At 36.0% G+C, this 19,060-nt stretch overlaps 1 protein-coding gene across 7 annotated transcripts in view; it reads right to left on the reverse strand.

Moving 5' to 3' along the window:
* Positions 1–19,060, reverse strand: part of SEMA4D (semaphorin 4D) — a 121,861-nt gene that overhangs the window by 2,891 nt on the left and 99,910 nt on the right. For all 7 annotated transcript variants that reach the window (XM_058166134.1, XM_058166132.1, XM_058166129.1 and 4 more), the window contains 10 exons: positions 17,367–17,465; positions 14,500–14,593; positions 13,756–13,869; positions 12,939–13,090; positions 10,176–10,351; positions 9,929–10,085; positions 7,757–7,979; positions 6,148–6,263; positions 3,802–3,974; positions 941–984 (listed from right to left, as the gene is read on the reverse strand). In XM_058166134.1, the coding sequence (XP_058022117.1) occupies positions 941–984; positions 3,802–3,974; positions 6,148–6,263; positions 7,757–7,979; positions 9,929–10,085; positions 10,176–10,351; positions 12,939–13,090; positions 13,756–13,869; positions 14,500–14,593; positions 17,367–17,465 (1,348 nt within the window). The remainder of the gene's footprint in view (positions 1–940; positions 985–3,801; positions 3,975–6,147; positions 6,264–7,756; positions 7,980–9,928; positions 10,086–10,175; positions 10,352–12,938; positions 13,091–13,755; positions 13,870–14,499; positions 14,594–17,366; positions 17,466–19,060) is intronic.

Here is a 19,060-nt window from a genome sequence, read left to right on the forward strand (position 1 = left end):
CTCAAAAGAATTACAATCTTTGAAAAGGAACCTTGTGTTTAAATACTCTTGTATAGAACAATCTGTAGTTTAAAACAGTTAATGCTTTTAAAACAACTCTTATGATTCTTGGTGCTTTTGATAGGTTAGTTAATATACAATCTAAACCAGAAACAGCATCACTGGATAGACAGACTTTCAATGTTCAGAGCATAGCCTAATTAAGGAATGTCTGTTGTTTTAAAAGTCAGATACTATGCCAAATGTTACTTTTATCAACTTTGAACACAAAACAGGCTTATGGATGCACTGGAGTTGGAAAAAGGCTACATTGCAAAAAACTATTCGGAGATTTGACCAGAATTTGAAAACAGATTACAGCCAAAACAGTTCCATGTAACAGTAATAATCATCTGTGGACATAGAAAATTTGTTTTGGGGAGCAAGATCTCTCAAGTATATTTTTTTTGTCCATTTGGAAACTCTTTCTCAGTGGCTGAGGAACAAGAATCTATAAAAACGCCTATAAAAAGCTCACAATTTAGGGTAACTAAATAAAAACACTGAAGCCATGCTAGATTAAAAATAGTCTACTAATTGATCCATATGTAGGCAGACTCACACAAAGCCTTTGTGTAAGGCTATTGTTTGGTGTTTCTCAGAGTTTCTTTTTATAAGGCCCCATGATTTCATTTGTGGGCTATTCCTGGTTTATGCAATTGGGCAATTCCATCATGGATTTGGTTATGAATCCAGAAATGATTACTGTCTCATTTCTTCAAGATTTTTAGGGGTAGTTACAGAATAAAATATGGAGCATGTTAAAAATATAAGCAATGTGATAATCATCTATATATTATATGCAAATGGGAAATATTGCCATAAATACATACATACATACATACATACATACATACATTTATTCTGTGTTATTCAATCATTTATGAAAACCAAAGCTTACCTGAACAAGAGGAGGCATCTCCACTTATATTCTGAATCCAATCCCTAGAAACAATAGATAGTGTGAGACACAATGAATTGTCATATCCCGTAGGTATAACTTTACTAGAAAATCATCAGAACTTTTTAAAGTTACACAAATGCAGCACTAATTATAGCTAATAATATTCAAATAAATATAGGGAAGAAGCATGTTTGCAGAAGATTATGCTGGTTTTTTATAAGCAGCCGCTCCTTGCAACAACCAAATTCATGAAGGAAAAAAATAATTTGCAATGCTACTGATAATTTGTCTTGTTATGGTGATATAGTGACATATATGACTGGATAAGACATTCACTATGATTTATCAATGAAGAAAAATGGTGTGCGCCGCTTACTATTTTCAACCACCAGCCTTTGGTTCTCCTAGCACATCTTCACAGAAAGGGGGGAATTTCCAATGCATGGAAGAGTCATCATGCACCAGTGTGACATTAAGTACAGAAAAGCAAACAGGAAAAGAGAACATTTGAAGCCAATGTATGTGTCTGTGTACATTCCTTTAATACAGGGGTCACCAACCTTTCAGACCTCAGTGACCACTAAATTCATAACTTTAAATCCCACGGACCACTAATATGAATTAGTGACGGGAGGGGGTCCTTCAGGCACTTAGCGTGGCTGCCTGTTAGCAAAGAGAAGCACCTGGGGTCAACCCTAGCTTTGCTGTCCATTGCAGCTAGAAATCTCAAATATGACCAAGAATGAATGTTTGTCTTGTAGCCAGCCTGGGCGCTAGATGCCCCCCCTGCAAACTCTGTCTCTTGAGGAGCCCAGCTGAAGTTTCATGCACTGCTGACTTTTTTTTTTTTTGTTTACATTTATACCCCGCCCTTCTCCGAAGACTCAGGGCGGCTTACAATGTATAAGGCAATAGTCTCATTCTATTTGTATATTTTTTTACAAAGTCAACTTATTGCCCCCCCAACAATCTGGGTCCTCATTTTACCTACCTTATAAAGGGTGGAAGGCTGAGTCAACCTTGGGCCGGGCTCGAACCTGCAGTAATTGCAGGCTCTGTGTTTTTAATAACAGGCTTCTCTATTGCCTGAGCTATCCCGGCCCCGAAGCACCTGGACTCCCAAGGAGGGAGGGAGAAGCTGGAGCTACTAAACAGGCAGCCAAGCTAAATGCCTGAAGGACCCCATCCCATCAGCAAGCGGGATTAATTGCTTTGGCAGGTTGTATCCTGCCCAGGGGCCATAGTTTGAGGATCCCTGGCTTAGTGCAATATAAAAAATGCAAAAATGCAAAAGATTTTTCTGCGGACCACCAAAATTTTCTCGCGGACCACCAGTTGGTGACCACTGCTTTAATATGTCCATCTGGAGGGTTTGAAATAATTCTTCAAATCAGAACAATCCATAGTAAACAAAAACAAATCCTTTTTTGGGGAGAGGAGGGGAGCAAACGACCAAAGCAAAATAAGACCCGTCTAGGATAGACAAAATGGCTGATACTTGCCATTTTCATAACTTCCTTATTCTCCATTTATACTAGGCACAAATGGGTGATCTCAATTTAAAGTAAGAAACTATGTTTTTTCCTCCTAAAAATATTGTAAACAATCATTATGTAGATAATATGCCTTGCAGTACACTTCTATGAAATGCAAATAAAGGTGAAAGTTCCAGTTGGTTTGGAAAGAACAGTAAGGCTGGTTAGTGTAGTCTATAGTTGAAGACTTGGGAAATTGATCTAAGAGGTGTGTTCTGATTTCTGCAACTTGTTCTCTTATAGCCTAACTTGCTTATGCATGAAAATAAATATGTAAAAGATCCAGAACACAACAGCCAAAACTGGGATGACAAAATAATAATTACAGTATTTAGATAGGAACAATCTTAATTTCTTTTTTCTCACTTCTTCCCTTCCTCTCTAATACAATTAAAGGTTGTATTTTTCATTTACGACAGTTTGCCATATCATCCAAATCTGGCAAACTCTTATTAATATTATTCAAAAGCATGGTTTATGAAGCTGGCTTATTTCCATAAAATATAGCTTAATTTAATTGCAAATTAGAATTTAGATATAATACTAAAACATTGTCTTGGGCCACATACAAAATATATCATATAGCTAATGTAAAACTTTCTATCAGTATGTATAAATAACTTATTTTTAGTTATTTTGTGGGTCCTGTCCAGAACTGTCTGCGACCTGTAGGCTGCGCATTAGGCATACCTAAGCTAAACTAATCATGATTTCACAAAGCAAAATATTCAAGGTATTTTTACTTTGCATTTTATATATTCTGCATTATATTTTAGAGAGTTTGGTTTAGAATTAAATTATGTTAAGTTGTATCTATTTTATGAAAATTACAACATCCCTATGAATCTTCCATTCATATTATTTTCTCTAGTTCTACAAAAAAGTCAAAAGTTGCCATTTATATAGTTTTTTTAAAATTATGAGTAAGATCCATTGAACTCAGCTGGACCTAGTTCTAAGTAAACATACACAGAACTATTTATTAAGTGTTCTGATCATTATTCACTAGAAAGTTGTGAGGGTTTTTTTTTGTAAAGTGTTATAAATAAAGTTTTTCAGATATCTTTTCTCTTTCATCCCATCCCTAACTCATTCACTAACTATCCACGTGCTTAAAAGTTCTTTTTCCAGAGGAGGTAGAAGGAATTAGAACAAGAAATAGTTTCAAAAGAATAAAAATAATATAGGATGCTCAAGATGTTGTATTTTGTGCAATATGCATGCTTAGAACTGCTCACTGAATGACATTTTATTAGTTGATCCACATAAACACATTTGATCTACATTGTAATGTATAATGTAGATGCATCTCAGTACTTTTACCTGTTATTCTCACTTTCTTTGAAGATATCACTGCAAAGCGATTTATGGGGATTCCAACCACAGTATGGATCTCTTGCCAGGACACAGTCCACACAGGTACTATACTTCTCACAAAATGCAACAGGTGACTGGACTACTCCTGTATTGGATCCTGCATAGAGGTATTGCTTTCCCTGCAGAAAATACCAAGGCAATTGGTAGAAGAGGGCATATTTCCCTTCCCACCTCAAGGAAGCAAGGAAGCTTTGTAAAAGATTGAGCTACAGTATTTCTCAAAAGAAAATTGTGCTGTTGTGAATGATCAGCCTGTGTAAGCCAAGATATGCAACCATTGTCAAAACTAACAATATTGGGCTGCTATGGGACTAAGCTGCCTAATACAACTTCAGACCTCCAATTTGTACTGATTCCAAGGACCTTCACTTAATAAATTGTGGGGTGTGTTTTTTTACTGAGAACGGGAGGAGTAATAGAAACATCAAACATCTATGGTGTCTTATGGACAGAGTATTAAGGCAACTGTAGACCTTACTCTATATTCCTATAGCTGTTGATGTTGCAACATTCTTTTCTCCTTTAAAGAGGTTATTCGGATGTTAATATAAGCTCCCGGCCCTAATCTTTTTAAAAGAGATAACTAAAATAGCTTATCATTATTTTAAGATATGCACTCCATGGTTTAAAAAACAGGAGGTAGATAAACAATGCGAATGAGCTTGTAACAAGCAGGATTCATCCATCATGCCTTCTAAACCATCCATGTAGTTTGCTTATTTATGGCTTGGCTTATTGTGTAACCTCAATAATAATGGTTTGTAAGTCAAAGATTAAGGATGGATAATCTTCTTCTGAGCTATGAATGCAACTACGATGCCTTTGGTGACATAGTGGTCACAAATGAGGGCCCATGGTTTTTAGGTGCCGGGTAGCCAACATACGTTCACTCTTAAGCCCATTTCTCAATCAACTTACTGTTTAAATTCAGTAGCAAAATTGCCATGTTAGTGTGGCTTGATTTCAAAATGTTTTGGAAAGATTCGTGGGTGAGCATGGAAATGGGAGGGGGTCTGTCTTTTCTCATTTGTAGCATTTTTTTTGAGAAACAAAATAGATAATATTCATGTTGCTGAAATTTGCCACTGAATTTCAAGATGTCAACAATGGTTTGTTCAACGAAGTATGATAAACAAATTGTGGCTCAGTACTGAGTGTGAACTCGGTCACAGAAAGCTGAATCATGTCAGATTATTTGTTATTTGTCCATCTAGTAAATCCGCACCCTCTGACATTAGTTCTCCAGGCTATTAGCCAAGAGAATAAATTAAGATACCTTAGACTTTTCATTCTTCATGCAAATATTGACTTATCTCTGAATGATCACACTCCTTCCTTCCTATAGTTCCAAATCAGAAAGCTATACAGTAATCCTTAGCTTAGGACTGCAATTGGGAAGGGATGCAGTTGTAAAGCATGACACACATAACTGCATTGCAAGTCCCAGGTGGATTACAAATAGGCTGGCAGGTGGATTATGTGGCTTTTGCTGGGTGGAAAAAGGAGAGGAAGTAGGAGAGGAGGTGTGGTGCCAGCACAGCTGCTGCCACATGGGAGAGGATATGTGAATGACAGAATAGGTGAGGCACAAGGGTAGGAGGTGCTATTGGGCGGGAGAAAGTGCAAGAGTGGCTGGGGAGGCGTGGTATGGGTGCAGCAATGCTCAGGGAAGGTGCATAAAGATGTGCAGGTGACTGGTGATGCACAGCACCAGCACAGAGGGGCTGGGTAAATGTGCATGTGTGAGGAAGATTAACCCAAGCAATTTGTCTCCTTTCCTGTCAGTTTCCCATTGAATTTTCTGGTGGGAAGATGGCAGGGAAGATCACAAATTGTGATCACATAATTATGGGATGCTGCAAGCATCGTAGTGGGAGCCAGTTGCCAGGCACCACATAATCCTGAGTGTGCTGGGATGCCTGGAACATCAAAACTGGTTGAAACCACCACACGTAACTTTGGTCGCTGAACAAGTACTTGTTAACTGAAGACTATCTGTAGTCTCTGAACGGCTGCATGAATACAAACAATTGCAACTTGATGCTTCCACAACTAAAAGTGAGCATATTAAGAGAGTCTATTTGGGTCTTTGAGTCTTGGGACAGACTCACCTAGGGAGCTGCATCTGTCTTGCAACCTAACAGACAACTGAATTCCCAGCAATCATCTCTGAATTCAGCAGCTGATTCCTGCCCCCCCCCCCCCAATCATTACATATTGCAAGCTTTGGTTCCCTCGGGCTTCTTTTTCCCCCAGGATTACTACAATTTCCTTGACCTCGCTCAGCCCTACCTTTTTTGAAGAAAGCAAAAGAGTCTGAATAGAATCAAAATTTGGGAAGAGCTGAATTTCTTCCATAATATGCATTCCATTTTCATAGCTGATTGCTTTGTGAAGAGCACCTTGATCTGAAATGACAGAAGGCAATCTTTTTGGCAGCCGTGTAAAAATAAACACACATTGACCATGCTTGGGAGTCCACAGATTCCTTCTTCACAAGAGATTTCAAAACCTTTTAGCCTTCTCTGCTTTTTCAATGTTTTACGTATTGCTCTTTATTATACAACTGCCTGCTTCAGCAGTTTTACCTCTGATCCAATTTTTGCCTCATCTTTTATCTCCATTCTGTTGGTTTTAATTTTAGATAAACTGCAGTGATTTATGTATGCATCTCTTGAAAAGTAGAATGGATTATATAACATATCCCACACCTCTACCAAATGAACACACAACAATATACAGGTAGTCTCTGACTTACAACCATAAGTGAGTCAAAAATTTCTGCTGCTAAGTAAGACAATTGTTAAGTGACCTTTGTTCTATTTTACAACCTTTCTTGCCACAATTGTTAAATGAATCACTGCAGTTTATAAGTTAGTAACATGGTTGTTAAATGAATCTAAGTTCAACATTGACTTTGCTTGTCAGAAGATTGCAAAAGCTGATCACATGACTGAGACACTACAACCATCATAAATATGAGTCAGCTGTCAACCGTTTAAATTTTGATCACATGACCATAGGGATGATGCAGTGGTAATAAGTGTGAAAAAACAGTCATAAATCCCTTTTTCCAGTACTGTTATAACTTTGAATGATCATTAAAGAGATTGTTGTAAGTTGAGGACTAACTGTAGTATCAGCAGCTACTGCATTTCCCAGAAACACCCAGATAAAAATAAAATTTCATCCAGTGATAGAAAGTTGGCAATGACACAACCAGGACATTTTGTAATAATTCCCAGACTGAAAAGATAATGTTTCTTTTACTTAATTGCTGAATTTCAGTTAAGGTCTTCGAAGACACAAAGGAGAACTTCTGAAGATGCATACAGGTAAGTCCTTGACTTACAGACACGATGGAGGCTGGAATTTAAATCTTAAGTTGTTGTGGTCATAAATCAAGGCACCACCTGGGAGAATTTGATTTTACAATCATTTTAAAATGAGTAATCATGGTCATTAAGCGAGTCACATGGTCATTAAGAGAACCGTGTGTTTATTAATAGAACCCAGCAAATTGAATGGGCAGCTTTTGCTACTTTCTACTGAAAAATGCCATACATTGTGGTTACACCGATACGGAATATTGCAATCAGTTGAAAAATTAAGCTGGTTGCCAGGCACCTGAAATGCAATCGCATGAACAAGAGGGCAGTTGTAATTTCAAGGACTGAGTTGTAAGTAGCTTTAAAAAAATCCATAGTGCCTTTTAACGGTCATTAAACTAGTCATAAGTCATTAGAGGACTATGCAAAGAAGCACTTTTAATTAACCTCGGGCCCACTTTTCTCCCACTTTCAGTATACTGAAACTCACAACACTGGATTGGCCTATTCAACTTCACTGAAGAGCCACCTCATCTTAATACAACGTGGTCTTGAAACCATGGAAAACTCACCTGTCCCGATAAACATGACATCATATAACATGTCATTCAATGCACGGACTTGGTCCACCACAATCTGGGTATACTTCACATCACGCTTGACCAATCTGGGTCTGTCTCCTATCGGGGTCACAGAATCATCCATCAAAGGATGGTCTTTGACAAACTGTAAGGTTTTGTCAGGTAAGTTGAGTGTACTCTTGAAATTTTCTGCTTTGGCCTCCTTGTTTATACACTGTTCCATGAATAAGAAACAAAAAGACACAATATGATTAGTGAACACTTAAAAAGGAATAATACAGGCAGTCCTCGACTTACAATAGTTCCTTTAGTGACCGTTCAAGTTACAACGGCACTGACAAAAGTGATTTATGACCATTTTTCACACTTACAACTTTTGTAGCATCCCTATGTGACTGAAATTCAGATGATTGGCAACTGGTTCATATTTATGACCATTGCTGTGACCAAAGGTCTTGCGATCCCTTTTTGAGACCTTCTGACAAGCAAAATCATTGGGGAAGCCAGATTTACTTAACAACTGGGTTACTTACATATCAACTGCAGTGATTCAGTTAACAACTGTGGGCAAAAAAGGTTGTAGAATGTGGGCAAAACTCACTTAACAAATGTTCTCATTTAACAACAGACATTTTGGCTTCCATTGTGGTTGTACGTCGAGGACTACCATTTACAAGCTTTAAAATAAAGTCTCTATTGCAAAAATTATCTAGCTGTATGAAGTAATTTCTGTATTTTTTCAAGAGGTAAAATGACTTTCCAAACTAGATGAAATTAACTTCAACAATGGGGGAATTATCTCATATGCCTTTTAATTCTCTTAAAAAATAGTCTTTGGAAATGAAATAGCACATTAGGAAACTTTAACATATAAAGTTATAACAATAGCAATCGCACTTAGACTTATATACCGCTCCCTAGTGTTATACAGTACTCTCTGAGCAGTTTACAAAAGTCAGCATGTTGCCCCCAACAATCTGGGTCCTCATTTTACTGAAGGATGGAAGGCTGAGTCAACCTTAAGTTCCAGACTGTGGACATACTTTGCTTACAATATTGTACCCTAACCACTCTGCCACCAGGAGTTTTATAACATACGATCAAATGAAAATGGAATTTATCATGCTTTTTAATGGTTTGTGCTGTTTTCTTTTGCAATGCATGTCACATAGTTACATCATCTCAGCTGGACGGTTATATAAATCAAATAGATAAGCATATTTCTTACTCAATTTTCTCATCAAAATTATTTTCTATACATGTCTAGTTATTAACATCAAACAAGCAAACCTAAAATATACATTATAATAATCTTAAACTAGCTAAATTGAGACGTTCTTGTTGCTCTCTGAGCTTGGCTGTTTTCTTGTAGAGAATTCATTACCCAAATAGGTTACATCATCAGTACTAGGTTGAAAGTAACCAAGCTCAAAGAGCACCAAGGACCTCTCATTTCAGTCTTGAGTTTTGTTTGTTGTTGTTTTTTTGTTTACATTTATATCCCGCCCTTCTCCGAAGACTCAGGGCGGCTTACAGTGTATAAGGCAATAGTCTCATTCTATTTGTATATTTTTTACAAAGTCAACTTATTGGCCCCCCCCCCCAACAATCTGGGTCCTCATTTTACCTACCTTATAAAGGATGGAAGGCTGAGTCAACCTTGGGCCGGGCTTGAACCTGCAGTAATTGCAGGCTACTGTGTTCTAATAACAGGCTTCGTAACAGCCTGAGCTATTCCGGCCCTTACAAGTTACAAATATTCTCCTTTATCGGTACTTCTTAATTAAGCTAAAGGGGCAAAAGGACATCCCTATCACTTAAGACTAACCTAATAAATATAAATTATAGTGTTAAGACCAAGATTATGGTTCTCTTAAAATCCTCCCCTGTGGTCTTCAGGGATACAATTTAGCACTTATTGATATTATTCCTGCTGTTTAAATAAAGATGAAACTTGCAACTGTCCAGTTGGCTTTATCTATCTTGTCAAGAGGTGTAAGAAACAACTCACTTACTCAGACTGGTGCTACTATTGTTTGGGGATTATCACTATTAAAGTTAGACACCATCACAAGTGCATCTATAACATCGAATAAAAAACTGTCCTTACAATTGTTTTTTAGAAATAAAGGTGAGGGAGTTTGCAGGTTATCCAGAACTTACTGCTCCAGGCCGTGGCTTAGGAATCTCTCCGTTGTATCGCAACCATTTTGTATGGGATTGTTCAACTGTGGTGCTTTGCATGTACTTTCCTTTGGCAAAAACATCTTCCACTGTAGAAATATTGTAGGCACATACTGCTGAGAGACCCACATTATTCCTTAAAAAAAAAAAAAAGATGGAAACTTATTCAACTTTTTACATTCCTGTAGTAACAAATGGGCCTCTAAAACAAAAAGCTATTACTTACAACTGAGGAGTAAAAACCCCATAAATCACTGGTTCTTTTAAATTTGAAGACTTTAGGATAAAAATATCATTGACAATGTTGAAAAATAAATTTTTCTCTGGCACTGAACAAAACAACCGAGCCTTGAGGTAGGTAGTCCATTTTTTTTGTAAAGTTCGATGTCCTCCTTGGTCCCCCTTGAAAGAAAAAAAAAAGCTTTTTCATTGTCCAAGATCAATATTTAAAAAAAAACAGTTTTGCACGGTTAAAGCATCAGTATGTATAAAAATATGAAATTCACCAAGCCACTTTTAGATTTTAAGCACTTATTTAAAAAGTGCCAAACACTGAAGAAAAGTTCCAAGCTTAAAATATCCATATCCAAATTTAACTAGAAATGTTCTGATGACAACATAGACATTTCTGCTACAATATGGAGGTGTCAATGGTCTGTCTGGGGATTAAAACAATTCTGGAGCATGTCTTCGCCAAAGTTTCAACATGATATTAATAGTCAGAATTGGAGATTTGAGAATTGAAATCTTTTGACTTCAGAACATATTGTACACACACAAGACCATCACAACAAATTTTTTCAAATAAATGAATAAGGCCCTGTAGGCAGTTTCTGCTTTCACATAATTATATATTAATAAACGCCATTCAGGGTCTCTATAATGTTAATGACTTGAGGGCTGCTGTGATAAATAAAGCTTTTTTCCCATACCCCAAATAACTTTGGCATTAGGAAGAATTGCGTCTTCTCCCTGTGCAACTAAATTGATATCAAACTGTTGAAAATGTTTGTTTCCCTCTGCCTTTGTGATACAGGAAGAATTATGCTCTTGCTAAGTAACAAGAAGTCTCAACCTCCAAATAATGAATGAATTTTAAGCCATAGCTTCCAAAGGAGAATTGTGTAACACTGAAAGAATTATAATTTAAAATATCCCTGGCAGTGGTGAAATCTGAACCTGTTTACTACTGGTTCGCTGGCTGCGCATGCGCGCGCACATGCCAAATGGAAGGTGTGTGTGTGAGCAAAAGGAGACATGGGGTAAGTAGAACAGCGTGGGTGGGGGGTAGGATCAGCTGTGGGGCACAATCTTTTTTTTTTTTACTTTTAAAAGCATTTTTTTACAACCTACTCGGCTGAATAGGTTATAAAAAAATACTTTTAAAAGTAAAAAAAAGGCTCTGATGATTGTGCGGCTCAACTGTGATTGTCAGTCTTTTTTTTTTACTTTTTAAAAGTATTTTTTAAAAGAAGCAGCAAGCGGGGAAGCGGGTGACTAGGCATTGGGTGGACATGGACCGGGGGGGGGGGGGGCAGGGATTTTTGCTACCAGTTCTCCGAACCACCCACTGCCATCGCTACCAGATCGGCCAATCCGGTTTGAACCGGGAGCATTTTATCCCTGATCCCTGGTCTCTGGCCTTTGCTGCGACCACACTTTTTTAAAAAAGGATATGCATATTTTCATGCATGTATGTGTGTGCCTTCAAATATTGTTGACTCCTGATGAGTGCCTCAACTAGTCCCTGGAGTTTTCTTGGCAAGATTTCAAAAGTAGTTTGCTATTACCTGCTTCCTAGGGCTAAGAAAGAGCAACTGGCAAAAGGTCACCCAGCTAGCTTCCATGAATAAGGCAGAGCTAGAATTCACAGCTTCCCAGTTTCTAAGCCTGGTGCCTTAATCAAGCTTGCTCTCATATTTCCCTATCCCCTTCTGTATAAATCCATATTAAAAAAAATGGGAATCCAGATCATATATTAGTTGTGCTACTACTTCAAAGTAATGACAAGCTGTGAGTGGGCAGGAGAACCATCACTGCCACACCAAAGCACATTTGGTAAAACTGCTGGGATTTCACAAATCTTGCAGGCTTCAATCAGCTTGAATTGCTTAATTACATGTTGCAAATTAAATGCAGAGTCTAATATTTTACAAACTCCCGCACCCTTCCACCCACAATAAAAGTACAAGGTGACAAGCGCATTAAATGTTCTTGGGGGGAGGGATCACATTGTTTCATGGTAAAAGGAACTTTTTTACTGCACTCACATAAAGAGCGGCAGAAGCACATTAATTATCAGTAGTTTTCTCCTGGCATAGAAGGTCACATTCCAGTCAAATAAGTTTGATACCTTGATGGCCAAGTGGTCACTATTTCTCAATTCCCTCAGGCTGACAATGAGTGATAAGCACATATGTGAGGGGAAAAATGTGTGATAGTATCATAAAAGCCATTGGTTTTTCAGGATACCATACTAAGCCTTAGGCCTTCCCCGCCCCCCAATTTTCACAGACATTTAGCAATTCTAGTGAGCAATTCTGTTCTCTCAGCAAAAAGGCATACTAAGCATTAATTGTTGAAAGTAATTTGGACTTTTAAAAAAATGTTTCCTTCCCATGAACAACTTTATCCGATGCATGTTATGGCCTTCAAGATGCTGATGAACACAGCTTTTGAAATCCCTCAATATAGGCTATGGTGGCTGGGATTGCCAGGAGTTAGCAACATTTGGCAAGCCAGGGAAATTATGGCTGTCTACAAACAGTCCAGTTTAAGTTATAGTGCTCTGTTGGAAGCACAGCAGATCTAATTTAAAGAATGGCAAAGTTTGGCTCTTAAGTAGAAAGGACAAACAGACTAACACTGTTGCCCTTGGGGATAGGCTGGAAAGAAAAGACATGTCTGGACTGACAAAACAAATTCTTGTTCCAACTGGTTCCTTCCTCCATCCCAGAAAGAAATAGAAAATGTTTTCACTATGACCCACCTTACAAACTCTAGCTATCCTTGGAATCATCAGTTTGTTAAGGAATTCATATTCCACTGACACCTCAGTGAAAAAGAAGTACACTTTGTCGTCATCTTCATCAGGGCTTTTTGGATCAGCTCTTATCACATCAGCAAAAATAAAATTTGGTTCTATATAAAGAAAATACAGACAAAATTGACTATCATTTTCTGTAATGGTTCATTGGATACTTTTTATTATTTCCATGTTTCACAAACCTAACAGGAAAAACTCTGAGACAACCACAAACTCTTTTCATGGATTAAACTCAGAGATCAAGATTTACGTGCCCGATTGAATGAGTGATTCCAATTTAAATTCTTTTATTTCTCAAAATAAGTGGCAAATACATACGTAGCTCCCAAAACTTGTTTTGATAAAATAGCATTGGATGAAACCCAATGCAATATTTTATGGGGAAGAGAGTTGCAGAAACAGTATGTAAATAACAAGTTGAGCAGGTTATTTTCCTTGCTGTTTGCTGGTTGAAAAGTCTCCAGGTCATTCATAATCAAAACCAAATTGCCTAAATCAAAATCAGCGTCTAAATATTGAAATCAGTATTTGGCATCTCTTTTAAACATAGATGGAAAATTCAGAAAAAAAGGTTATTTTTTGCAGCTGTGGGTTTGAAAGAAACACTGGTTGTTGCTTTTTAGAAAAAATAGAACAAATCTACATCAGATAAAATTTGAAGAACATTTGAAGAAGTTTGTTGATGAACATTTTAGTGTAGTTTTTTTTAAATTCATTTTTTAAATTTATCTAGGATCAAACCCCTTCTAAATTTCCTTACCATTAAGCCAAGGAATTGCATATTCTGTCCTTAGTGGATTTTGCAGTGAGTTCCTAGAAATAATAGGTTCACTTCCTAAGAAATTGTAAGATGTTGCAGAGTAAAGATCCCCATCTGTAGAACAATAAAACAGAATAAAACTAAATGTAATTCCCTTGAAACATTATATGACATGCTATTTTGCTTTCCCATCCTGACTAATACTGCACAAAACTTAAAACTGCTTTCTTCCTACCTGTCAAATCTCTATATACCATTTCTCTATTTTTTTTTAAATTAGTTTGTATTACTTTTAAAATAATGACATAGAAATAGAAGAAACCCACAAAAGGTAAAAATACATGCATTGTCAAAGAAAAGGGGGAAAAAATGTTTTTTTTTAAAGTGGGAAAAAATTAACAAAAGAAAAATAAAATGGTGCAATCTTTTAAATGTAATTAGTTACAATTCTGTATAGTTATTTAATGCTATTATTATTCAATTACATATTTATTTCTAATGTACCTCTTTTCTATTCCTATATAAACTTTGCATTCGTTGGTTGAATTCTTTGGTGTACAAATAGGAGCGAGAGATTATAAAAAATTATGAGGAAAGCAAAATTTAATAAGAATTGCTTGTGCTAAATTACCTTTTTTAAAATTCCATTCTAAAAAAATAGCTTGAAAGAAACTTGACTATTGCTAAACAAACATGTATCTCTTCTTGATTTTGTTTAAAGAATAACGTTGTTGAAATACTTACCAACCATGACTGATGTATAACTTTGTGCAGGATCAAATGGGCATCTTCCTTTACCATCTTCATTTCTCCCCATAAGCTTAAATGTTGCCAGATTCTAAAAACAGTTTAATTTTTTTTAAATTTTCTATTGGAAATATAAATAGCTACATTCCACCTTACAGTTATGAACATATGGAATATTTCTCAGTTCTACCAATTGAAAGAGCATTGTTTTTATTTAATTGTTTTATTTCTTTTGAAATAGTATGCACAATACTTCCTCCTTCCATTTTTCTCTCCAACAATCTTGTGAGAAAGGATTTGGTTGAGAGAGGATGATTGGTTCAGAATTATCAATGAGTTTCTATGCTTGAGAGTACGATCCTAATTCAATACCTGAGCTGCTATTCCACACTGTACCATATTTCTATTCCATCTCCATGATAAGAAAAAAAAAGATATAGTGGAGAAGGGGGGGAGAGATTAGAATTTACAAATGGAAGACATTTAGAATGCACATAGACACATACAGAGCTAAAACATTTCATTTTTGGGTCAGTAACTGGCAAAAGGATGCTGTCATGATTATTCAATTTATTCAAATATTTTAATTATTGCTAAAGGCAATTCAAATTGGCAAACAACAAAAACAAAATAAATAAAATATCAGTGGGATTGGAATATACAAAGATCAAACTCATGCCATAATTTTTAAATCATCTGTTGAAATATTCATAACTGTTTCAACTCATTCCAGACTTCAGTCCATTTTTCTCCTAGTAAATAGCCCAAGACCTAATTTAAATAACAAATGAGAGATACTATCTTAGATGATAAAACAATATGGGTCTTTCTCCATGCCATCATCTCAACACAGAAGAAAGGAATTTAAATGTGTTAAGAAAATCAGCTTTTTGGTATCTTAAATATGCCATTTTTAAAATTTCAGAATAACTGTAATTATTTTAATGAAACTAAAAGCCTTGTCCTTAAAACTGAACAAAATCCAAAACTGTTTAACTTTAGCAGGACTCACATATTTGTACTGTATGAAATCACTGAATCTTATCAACCCTATAACACTGCTATATTAATTAACAAATGAACCCAATTCAATGTTATGAGTGTGCTCTGAATCATAAAGTATTTGCTTTTGTAATAAATTACCACTGTTACTTTCCACTGCGTATACAGGAACATGTGTAAGGAAGCTGTTTCAAACGAACCACAACCTTAGCTCAGTCTTCTGGCAAAGACCTGGAACTGAATGACATCTCTGCCCCTTCTTCATTCACATTCTACCTTTTCCCTACATAGAAAGGGCGGAGTGGGACAATTTGCCACAGCCAACTTGCTGCAACCAACTCGCCATGGCCAACTTGCCATGGGACAATTCAACAATTCAATTTAATTATTTAAAATAATTAAAAATTATTTTAATTTTTGTCATTCACATTTCATTTGTCCCTCCTTTGGCATCCTTTCTTTAACGATTCTATTCCGCTATTTCACTGATTTTAGTGCAACTCTTATCTTGCAGTGAGGTGTTCTGCAACGAGTGGGCTGCTGCAAGTTGAGTGGGCTGCAGCAAGTTGTCGTAGAGAGGGAATGCTGCTGCCAACTGCTTATTCTCTGCTAATGTTTTTCTGCATTGTGTGGAATTCTGGACCTGTAAGACTATAGAGAAATTCCAGTGATTCTGGACAGTATTTGCTGTAAACAGTTGGCCTCTATTTGTGGATGGTGATCAAACAGAGTATCACCTCTATTTGAGAATGTTTGTGTCTGCCCTGTTTTCACAATGTGTTAGAATCTATAATTGTCTGCAATAAACAATGAACGGTTGAGTCCTCATTTAGAAGCCAAATGAAAGAAAAAGAAAGGTTGCAGTTAGAACAAAATTAAGAGTGACAAGAGAGGATGTGAGCAAAGATTCAGGGAAGAGTGATATGGACAACTGGGGTATGCAACAGAAATAAAGTTGATACGTTATGGAGATTATTGATTATATTCATTCACATCTCAGGTAGAAATATGCAAAAGTATTTTGCCTACATATGTAGGAAGCCTTTTATTACCGTAACTTTGTTGCCATCCAAACCAGAAAACTGATTAGCAGTTTGAAATCAATATCATTTATAACTATTTTGACATCCTGGTTTGTTCTGAAGGTAACATCATTTTCTCAATTTTGATAAAATAAGAAAATGTTTAGAGCCCTGGATTAAATGTGAAGAATACTGATTTTGACTACATGTATTTGGGGGTGGGTGGGGGGAGAGAGCTATACAAATTCAATTTTTAATATGCCAAGAAATTAGTATTCTAACTCTTAGGAGATTGGTGGATAAAATTATGATAAAAATTAAGAGACAAAAGAGTGGAAGTGAAAAAAAGGCAGAATGTCAATACATGATCCAGAATATTAAAGAACGCTTCTAATAATAAAGAAACCCATTAAAGCAACAAAACTGCAATTTAGAAATGGGAACTACTTGGCTTTAAAAAGTTGACATTGTTTTTGAAGTGATGTTAAAGAAAGAAAGTTCACAAGAATTTTATCCTTGAGAGCAAAACAAGATCCAAATAAAGAAGGATAATATAGAATAAGATGTATGGAAGGTAGACAGGTATATTTTTATTAAAAGGAAGGATGTCATTCTGAAGGATTCAGAATTGAAAAATAATGATCGATAATAATGAACTGCAAATAAAAAGAGTATCAGGCATGCAAAACAATAATCATAAATTAGAACAAGCCTTTATTATCATATGTTTTCTAAGAAATTTTAACAGAACTCCAATCATGCAACACGGGGTTTTGCTTTTTACCCTAGTGAACATAATTTTCCAAGTTGTCCCTAAATAAATCTTATTCTCACACTTACCAGATGATCACAGATAGGCTGAAATGCATTCGTTCCACACACATAGAGCAAAGTATCATTCAAATATTGTAAGACACGAACATAGTTAAGGCACTCTGTCTGTAAAACAAAAACAAAAAAAATGACAGGAGAGAAAATAAAGACAAAAATAAAAATAAAAATAAAATCAAATCAAAACCTCAATGGTTTTGAAAAAACTCCAAATTGGTAACACAAATGGCTTTAAGTTGTGCACACAGGTAAATTTCATCTCAACCACCCTGAGCATCCTGTTGCTATTACAGCTGGTTACTAAAAGGATTAGTAACTCTATTGCCTCTTTCCCCCCTTGCTATTCACCTTTTCTTTTGTGGACTGACTTTTTAAACTGTAAAGTCTAAAGGCACAAATGCTTTTTTGTATTATTCTGTGGCTCTGAGAGCTTTTCAAGATGAAAGAGAGTACAGATTATGTTACTAGGAAAAATAAAAGAGCTAAAAATACTGTATTAGTAACAAACTGCTGATAGGAAATATAGTTATTAAGATGCTAGAACACTGAGCCAATAACCAATTCAATAAACAATGTTCTCCTAAAGAATTTTGTAATACACTATTAGGATTTCATAAAAAAGAAAGGATTTCATAAAGTCAGAAAAAATACAATAAAAGAGGAAGAAAAATTGTTTCATCAATAACTGGAGCAAATAGCCAATGTTTAAAAGATTAACCATGGGTTAAAATAGTAGCCAATCATATATAGTAGTTTAAAAAATTGTTCAGTATATTAGCCCATTTTTAGGCAACATTTTTAAACACGGGGCTTTAGTAGGTCTCCCATTGACGATTGTGAAAGTAAGACATCACATTTAGTCCTAAATAAGGTTCTTCATTGGGCAGAAAAAACTACATAGGTAATATCTGCCAAATTCCCACCTGGGGTATGCTGTATGAGCTCTAAAGTGGGATGAAATACAGCTAATCTCTGTTTACTTTCTATAGCTAAAATCTTTTCTTTAATAATTCTCATAGCTTGAGTATACTGCATGCATTGAATATACTGTATACCTATTGATGTTTAAATATGCATTATGATTTCACCACATGTGTAACTATAAGACAGAAACCTATTGCTTTATTAATTTAATATAGTTTCATTGTATTTTTTTAGTGAGCTGCCAATCTAAGTAACATTTCCAACCATGGCAGGATGCTACAAAAATTCAGAATTCAGTTTCCTACTTTCCAAATCTTTAAAAATCGTTTGAAAGATAATGGAAAATTAACAAATTAACACTGATATCCAACAACTTTTCCACAAGCATTTGTCAAATTGTTTTTTTTTCTGAAATTCTGCATCTATATAAACACTGCATGAACCTACCAAAAAGATTGCAAAGAGTGAAAAATGATTATTTGAGCATTCTTTCATTTTTGAGGCTATTTCCTCAGGCATCCATACTCTCACAAATTAACCACTGCCTCACAGCATGGAGCTGGGAACATTTCAAATGAAGGAAGAAAGGAGAGATGCCAAATGATGGATTGTTGTGCTGTTAATCAAAAACTGATGTTAACAGGCAAAAGGAGAGAATTTTATCATCCTAGTAGGGGTGGGGGTGGGGTTACAAAATCACTCCCATTTGGTTCCAAAGCAGCAGTAAAGAAGACGCAAAGCAAATACCTGGGTTTTTTTTTCCCCAATAGGTTACCAAT

Source organism: Ahaetulla prasina, chromosome 2 (assembly GCF_028640845.1).
Source record: "Ahaetulla prasina isolate Xishuangbanna chromosome 2, ASM2864084v1, whole genome shotgun sequence".
Lineage (NCBI taxonomy): Eukaryota > Metazoa > Chordata > Lepidosauria > Squamata > Colubridae > Ahaetulla > Ahaetulla prasina.